Genomic DNA, 8562 nt, shown 5'->3' with positions numbered 1-8562 from the left:
CCTCACAGACAACCTGGGAGCCTGAAAGAAGCTTTTTAAGGCTAGATTGTGCGGTGGCTGCAAGGATGTGGCATCTCGGGTAAAGAGGAGGGTATCTTTTGCTCTGGCATTTAGCCATCCTTCTATTGCCTTTCTCAAGGTCTATTGTATTTCCTATGTGAACAGGTTTCCATGATCCTGGGGTTGTGCCAGCCAGGTGGTCAACAGCCACTGCTTATAGACTTGGCAACCTCTTCTGCACCCTATTTTCCTCCTACGCACATGGGGAGCGAAGGTATTCTGATCCTGTAGTCCCGGGTGGGATATACGTTCAGTGCAGGTAGAACAAGACTGTCGTGCCTTTTTAGTAATATTTTTTTGCAGTTGTTCTTCTGCTGTGTTTGACTTTTATCTGGCTATTTGCTATTTAGGTTAGTACGTTCCTCACTTTTTGTTATGTTCCACTTTAGGTGTATTTCTGTAAAAGGAAATTCACAGTTACAGTCAAAGGTGAAATACATAGTAATACTAATAAACGTTTTGTTCTCTTTAGGTCCAAGCAGCTCCCCAACAAGTGGCTGAAGACAAATTTGTATTTGATATACCAGACTATGAAAACATCAACCATGTAGTGGTCTTCATGCTGGGCACTATACCGTTTCCAGAAGGAATGGGAGGATCTGTCTATTTTTGTTATCCAGACCAGAGTGGGATGGCAGTGTGGCAGCTGCTGGGGTTTGTCACTAATGACAAGCCAAGTGCCATCTTCAAAATTTCTGGTCTGAAATCTGGTAAGACTGGTAAAACATAGCGGTTGGTGAACAGATGTGTTCCTGCATGCATGAGGGGATAAATGTTTGAAGGTCATTTTTGAAGAAAAAGCTACTTCAAAAGGCAGACGGCTGTGTGTTGTCAGTCCCTAGCAGATGTGGTACTAGAACCAGTCTGTCAGCTTTGTGCAAGTCTGTCTGTACATTCACGTTCCTAGCAAAATTTGTCAGTCTTCTCCTCTCTGTATGTGGGGTTGGTCTGGAAATCCCTTTGAGCAGCCTTGGCATGCGTTCAGTGCTTCTGCATAGAGAACCTGAGGAAGAATGACCCTGTAACTGCTGTAGCATGGGGTTTAGGCTTTTGTCTGGACATGCCTGCAATCTTTTATCTCGGCTTCCACTGTTGTAATCTTTGCAGCAGAGACAGGTTTTGTAGTGAGTAAAGCCTGATGCAGTGATTTCGGATCGCCGCTGTGCCGCGGTTGCACTATATAATTCACCAGTAGAGGCTGTCGTTATCAGAAAACAGCTTTCCATATATTTTACTATTTTTGATATGGACCCAAGTCAGAGATGTCTGACTGCTGTGGGAGCCAGAGGATGCTGGTGCTACCTGAAGTAGGTGTGGGTATGTTTTCCTTAATATATGGGGGTTTTGCCATGCATGTTGTAAAGCACCCTGGTCTTTGGCACACCTTTATCTTATTAAAGGGACAGTTATGTCAGTCAAGCAGCTTAATATGTTCTAGTGATAAAGTAATACACATTTTTCTAGGCTTCAGTGTAGCTTACAGCCTTAACTTGTATTTACAGTCTTACCTTACTGTGATAAAATGTATTAATTCATAACATGGCACACTTTCTTTTGAATCAGGCCTGGATGTCAGTGTGATGTGAGAAGAGGGCTCTCAAGGTGCAGATCAAAATGAATTCTGATCATGTATGTTCCTCAAAAATTTGGGCTTTCTTCAGTAAACAGCCACAGGAAGGGTTTAGGGGGAGCATGTTTTTGTGGAGTCCAAAGTTGTGTTGTTAGCCAAACAGTGAAGTGCGTCACTGGTTCTTCTGCCCGCTTTTGCAGTATGTTTCTCATGCTTGAAAGGCTTACTATATCATATATGCTTTCAGACAACTTCGTAGGAAAACACATTGTCAGATGCTTTTTGCACGATTAGCTGTAATTTCTAAGTAAGGGCTGCTCTCAAGAAAGACCTCTGATAGGGTTGAATGCATTTGCAGTGCCGCGAGGCAGTGCTGTGCTTGATCTGAACAAGAGCGCTCCGCTGTTCCCACTGTCTACAGCTTCTCTCTAACTGTACAGTTAGCACGAGCTACACAGCCTTAATGACCATGGCCATGAACAGTTGTATGATGAGGAAGACTATAAGGCTTTAGAAAGGGGAAACTAGTAAGGGAGTAGAGAGAGCTGGAATCATTAAAAGACATGACTGACTGTTGAAATCTGTGTTTTGGGTTTGACTACCTGAGGCTGATTTCTCTGAGCAGGCTCTCAGAGTGTCAGTGGCATGTCCCCCAACAAACATTGGGGTGCCCAGATGTCTCCTGATTCAGGGTAGTAGGTAGCAGTGCTGTTCCATGAAGGGCTTGGATAGTTGAACCAGGGTTTTATCCCCTGAGGAAGAAGTGTTAGGCTTCTTCAGGTTTGTAGCTTGGCTGCTGAGGCTCCATTCATGTAAAATACGTTTAAAGCCAAGTGGCTCTGTTCTCAAGGTGTTTTCAGCACTTTGACTTTTTCTGGGGGCATTGGGACTGGCAAGCAAACCTGTAGGTGAGGCTCTTGAGAAACATGGAGGTTGCACACGTGTTTCTAACCTGCCAACTGCAGGTTAATATGGGGTGGCTGAGGGATAACTTGGAGAATTAATAATAGATTGAAATTGATGTGTGCTTTGCAAAATCTTGTAATAAGGAGGCTGCCTGTTACTTTATGAGCTGGATCAGTGTGGAGAGCTTTTACAAGTGCCTAGATTATGTCAGCTTTTTGTTAGGTTACATTAGGAATATGTGCATGAAAAATTATGAGAGAAGGTCTAATTTTTGTAACATGGGTGCAAGGTATTTGTGACATCAGCTTGCTTGCTGGGGATGTTACGTAGACGTATTGATAGCTGTGCCGCAGAGTGAAAATACTGGGGTGTGCTGCGTTTGCTTGAACTTAATCCCCCGTTGGAAGGAACACATTTGTATCCCTGTTAGCTCCCTGTGAAGCAGTGGTTGTAGCAGAGTTTCTTGCTGTGCGATGAAGAGGGCCGACGTGATTCTTACACGGATGCGAGAGGCCAGCTGAAGTGGCATAGTGCTCTATTGCACAGACTTCAGGAAGGTTAAATGTAGCGTTTCTTAGTGTCCGAGATGCCCTGGAACTGTCCTGTCGTGGTTTAACCCAGGACAGTTGCACATCGTTGTAAGGACGGTTGGGCTGTTAAATGCACGATCTGGGGATGTGGTATTAGATTCCTGGACTATCAGGGTCAGGTAAAATGGTGTTGCCCCAGGTTTTTCTGTTTGCTTCTGTCCTTCCTGTCCCATGCTGACTTAGGAAAGCAAATGTAGGTGAACATTGCAGTGTTTCCAAGTGGGATACCTGCAGGTTGGCTTGATAGATGAACTAAAGGGGAAATCACTTTTTTGGAATACACTCTTCAACGTGAAAGCAAATTGCGGATTAAAGGCAAAATTATGAACCTGGACACTTTTTCCTTGACTACAGGTGCTACTTAAGCTCAAGTCACCTCTGAATGAGAGGTTTCTAGACTGGGTCTGGCCCAATCTTAATATATCTAAAAGCAGGTTTTTCTGTTCTTGCTAACTCTTAACCATTCTGAAAAGCTATGCTGTGAGGCTAGAAATACAAGTTCTTGTGTGGTTTGTGGGAGTTTTTGTGTTTGTTTTGACCCCTTGTAGTGAGTCAAATCTTGCATCTGCTGGTATGGACTGTAAGTCTGGGAGTCAAAGGCCTAAAGTCTTCAGCATTATTACACATTTCTTTTTGAGGATATATCGTCATGTAAGATGGTGACTGGCTTTGCAATAAACATTAAATCTGACTTTTTTTTCCCCCTCCTTAGATGCAATCTTCATGTTTGCTGGAAATAACTGTTAAAGCAAATTCTGGCCCCTTCCCCAAACAAAATTGGTAGATTCCATGCTAAAAGCTGAATAATGTGTGTTTGTGAGGTTTTGGAGTTTTCTGGACACTTCCCAGACCCCCGTATTCTTTCAGTCTCTTAACGCTTCTGGATTTTTCATTACAGGTGAAATATTTAACAGCCTGTAGTCAAGCCAAAATAGAACGTTTCTGGCCTCAGCAAAGCTGAGTGGCTTCTTTAGTGCAAGAGGAATAAATCTGTGTTGTACCTTTGCAGAAGAGGCTGCATTGGTCTCTTGAAATGGTGCAATTTCTGCATTTGTGTAAGAAACCGCAGCTGCAGTCAGATGTTGTAGCAAGATGCCTTGGTTCCTGTCGGAGCTGCGCTAGCAGTGCTAACGATACTTGTTCATCAAGCACTCCTAATGGAATCGCTGTGAGCTTTATTGCTCAACATAAGGAGCTGTGGTCAGATCTCATGGTGTAACTGAAGAGTTCAAGCTCATTCCTTGGCCTCCTGATTCCTCGCTTTTGGAAGGCAGGACAGGTTCTGCTGGGTTTTCCCGCAGGTATGGTGCTTTGGAAGGTGGTGTGGATGGAACGTTTTGCTGGCCTTCCTTTTCAAAGCAGGAAGTCATGCTGTAGGGAAGCGGTTTGGGCCGGGATAATAAAGCTTTAGAAGAATGTCATTGCTGGCAGTTGTCACTGTTTCTGGCTTGGGAGAGGACTAATGGCTGGTAATACTTCAGTGCATGCACTTCTCTGAGTGTTTTTTACTGATTGAGAGTAGGTGACTCCATGTGATTGCACATACAGAAGGCACTTAGAAATACTCCTTGCCTTGGAATTATAATGCGTGTTTATTTTTCAGTTGTTACTGAAAGTGTGGTAGAAGCAGAAAACAAACCTTGGGCTGGGATTTTGCACCTTTACTGGAAGTTTGTTGTTAAGTGGGATAAAAGTTGCCAGGTAGCCTTTTCCATTACAGACTACTTCTGCTGTGCAGCATGCAGTGATGCGTGTAACGTTCTGTCTCCACTTAACATATACCCTGTAATGTAACATCCGCATTTGAGGCGTAACATTTTAATAGCAAGTGCTTTACTTGTAAACGTAGCACGATACTGCAGCTGTAGGATCTGGAGTGAGGAGTGACACCTGGCTTCAGCTGGCAAGGGTGCAGGGTTTGGGAATGTGCTTTCCGTATGGTTTGGGTGTTGGCTTTCTTGTGTCCCTGCAGAAGAATGGCAAGGTTTCAGAGTTTGTCAGTCATGAGCTGGAGTTCAGCTTCTCAAACTTGTGCTGGTTTTGCTGGCTGAGTTTTGGCCATGGAACTAAGTCAGAGGGTGCTTTGGATTTCCGTTAGGCTTTCTTGCTGCTCAACATAGTACTGACTGGTCTGTAGGACAGGTTTTGTTTAGGTTTGCTTTCTCCTGCTAGTAACAGGCCAGAGTGTGCTACTGAAACATCACTTGTGTGTTAAGAGGGTACTTGTCTATTGAGTTCACTCAAACTTTTGGGTGGAGTATTGGCAGTTGTGGTCCCCCAGAGCACTCTCCTCTATGTTCTTTGCAGAAGGTGACAGAGAGGAGTGCATGATTTGAGTGACTCTAGATGCCTGGTGGTGTTTGCAGAGACTGAGCTGAAGCTGGGACTGACAGTACTGGTTAATACTCAGCTGGCCAGAAGCGATGGCTGGGATGGTGCCTGTATGAGTGGTATGCAATTTGGGGGCAGTTTTCTGCCCAATTCATTGTTATTTTGTGGCTCTGGTGAAGTCAGAGGCCTTTGTTTCATGGCTATTCCTTTGACCCTTGCTGCTGTTGGTGGTTTTGAGCAGTTCAGATGAGATTTGGGGCTGTCGAGCCCTCCACAGGGATACCTTTGAGTCAGAGGGGTCTTGAAGTAAATGTTCGGTGTTTTTTTTTTTTTCCCAGTGCACAAACAGGTTCACAGGCACCTACTTTGAATGAGTGAATCTTTCCTGTTCATCTGCAATTGCTACAACGTGAATTATAGGCTTGGTTCCTGTGGTAAAAGGTTCTGCTGTTGTTCACTCACAGATCATACTTCCTGTTGAACTCATTTACTTCATAGGGAGCTTTAAAATAATGTTTCTCCTTTCCTTAGAAACTTCTTTAAGATCTACTGTGGGTTTTTTTTAAATATACTTATTACGCTGTTTCATTTCTTGTGCATGGACTGATTTTTTTTATGTATTTGAGACAGGGAGATCTTTCTGGTGGGAGTTGAGGAAGAAAGTGTCATGCAGTCGTCACGTGTGCCAAATCTAACATGTGCTGTTTGTGGCCCTTTTCAGGGAAGGGAAGTCAACATCCTTTTGGTGCCATGAACCTCCCTCAGACGCCAACGGTGGCCCAGATTGGGATCTCAGTGGAACTGCTGGAGAACCTGGCCCAGCAGACTCCTGTTGCAAGTGCTGCTGTGTCATCAGTAGATTCATTCACAGAGGTAGCTCAAACATTCTGTTTTCAGAAATTCTCTGAACTACTAAAGTCGTAAGAATTGGGCCTGTGAAAAACTAATTAAAAAAAAAAAAAGCTGTAGGTGGCTATAGGATTGTAATCAGCCTAATCGTTGTCAAATTGTTTGGTTGGATGCTTTCATGTGTTGAAATGACTTTTTCTTATACTGGAAAACTGTCTCCTGTAAAGAATTGGATTCAGTGGAGTCAGGCCAATAGACTGACTTGTGTCAGTGTCACTCTACTGTAAAAATACTTACGATGCGTCCTTGCAGGAGCACCTATGACTGAATGTGTATAAGAGACAGTGGATCTTCTGGTGGTTTGTAGGTGCTGACTACCGCAGTGCATAGACTTGCAGGGATGGTAAAAAATGACCCAAACGTCAAGGCAGACACAGGCATGAATGGAGGTGAATAAGCCAAGTGTACCACTGACCCTTGAGAAATCATAGAATCACAGACTGGTTTGGGTTGGAAGGGACCTTAAAGATCATCTACTTCCAACCCCCCTGCCATGGGCAGGGACACCTTCCACGAGACCAGGAACTGCCACATTGTAGCAATAGAAGTATGTTTTTTAAAGGCAAAATCACCTGTTGTTACTCTGAGTTAAGGGATTACTCTCCCACTACATTTTTAGTAAGTGTTATAAAGCTTTATGATTATGTGCACACATACATGTATTTTCATATATATAGTTATAATATAAAGAAGTTACGTAAGAGAAGGGGGACAAACCCAGAGCTCTGCATGTCAGTGGGGTGACACAGCTGGCACCTGGGTTCTAGGACATCAGTTCTTCCGCTCCTTCTGTCAGAGCAGGCGGAGGAAAGCACGGGAGCATGCATATATTGCCCCGGGCTCTGTTTTCCTCCATCATCTCACTGTCTGTGAAAACAGTTTGGTCTCCCACCAAAATAATGCAAGCTGTTGATAAAAAACCAAGAAGAAGAGGGGAAAGAAGGCGGTACCGTAGGGTTATGTATTTGCAGCCTGGCTGGGGATGTCCTACAGCCTCATCCTCTGCACACAGGGCCTGCTACTTGGGTTCTTTCACTCACTTTCTTAATCCTACAGCACAGGCACTCCCTCTGCGCCTCTTCCCATTTTCCTCCGCAACGTGTTGTGGCAGAGGGTGCCAAGGTAGCAGCCCTTTAAAGCTAAAGGGAATTTTCCCGTTGAAGGCCGGCAAGTTGTAACGAGGCAGATGGCGGATGCTCTGGCTGGTTGAACGCCTCCTGCTTTGCTGTGGCCTGGTCTACGGCTCTGATGTTTTCTTTTGGAGGAGAGGGACCGCTCTTGTGACAGAGAAGGGATGTCATGACAAGAAAATGTTCTTCCCAAGGCTGTTGATCTGCTTGGATGAAATTGAGCAGGGAGAGGGCAAATGAGTGTTCTGAAAAGGATTCCTGGATGTTGGATGGATCTGAGGCTTAGGATGTTTAGATCAATTTAAAACAGACATCCCTGGATCTACTATCTATGTCCTCCTGGTGTGTTTTAGATGACAGTGCTAACTTTATTTATACCCGAGTTGTGTGTCTGTTAAACCTAGGCATAAAAATTCAAACTGAAAAAGACCTTCTTTAAAATACCTTCTTTTTGTTTTTGTTTTTGTTTTTTTTTTAATTCCAGTTCACTCAGAAGATGTTGGATAACTTCTATAACTTTGCTTCCTCGTTTGCTGTTACTCAGGCACAGATGACCCCAAATCCTTCTGAAGCTTTCATTCCTGCCAACGTAGTTCTGAAATGGTAATGGCAATGGTCTCTAGTCACACATGTGCTGTCTTCTGTGCCCCAAACCAGCTGATTTCTAAGTGCTGAACTGCTGTCATGCCATGCAGTGAGGTGATGCTAAAACGTCTAGAAGTGTTTGGTAGTGTTTATCTCAAGTATAGGCGTGTCCCAGCCACAGGTTTTGTGTTCATATGTCAGGTTCTTCATATCAGTTTTCTATGAGAAAAGTGCTAAAGAGCCTATGGCTTTCTTGTTTCTAGAAATGGCACCCTGGACATACGTGGAGTTGCACTACGTTGCTGCTTAATCAAATGCTCTGGAGCCGTGGGAAGACACAGCACCCTGATACTTGTCCATTTCATAAAATCACAGAATTGTTTGGGTTGGAAGGGACCTTAAAGATCATCTAGTTCCAACCCCCCTGCCATGGGCAGGGACACCTTCCACTAGACCAGGTTGCTCCCAGCCTCATCCAGCC

The 8562-nt window shown here is 44.2% G+C and overlaps 1 protein-coding gene across 1 annotated transcript in view; it reads left to right on the top strand.

Moving 5' to 3' along the window:
* Positions 1 to 532: 532 nt before the first annotated feature.
* LOC104510541 (chromosome unknown open reading frame, human C11orf73) overlaps positions 533 to 8562 on the top strand; it is a gene marked incomplete at its 5' end in the record, with an annotated part of 10660 nt that continues 2630 nt past the window's right edge. The window contains 3 exons of the mRNA XM_010152822.1: positions 533 to 770; positions 6179 to 6330; positions 7981 to 8099. Coding sequence (XP_010151124.1) covers positions 533 to 770; positions 6179 to 6330; positions 7981 to 8099 — 509 coding nt within the window. The remainder of the gene's footprint in view (positions 771 to 6178; positions 6331 to 7980; positions 8100 to 8562) is intronic.

The sequence above is a fragment of the Eurypyga helias genome, unplaced genomic scaffold (assembly GCF_000690775.1).
Source record: "Eurypyga helias isolate BGI_N326 unplaced genomic scaffold, ASM69077v1 scaffold22345, whole genome shotgun sequence".
In the NCBI taxonomy this organism is placed as follows: domain Eukaryota; kingdom Metazoa; phylum Chordata; class Aves; order Eurypygiformes; family Eurypygidae; genus Eurypyga; species Eurypyga helias.
This window is presented reverse-complemented; position numbering and strand designations above follow the sequence as displayed.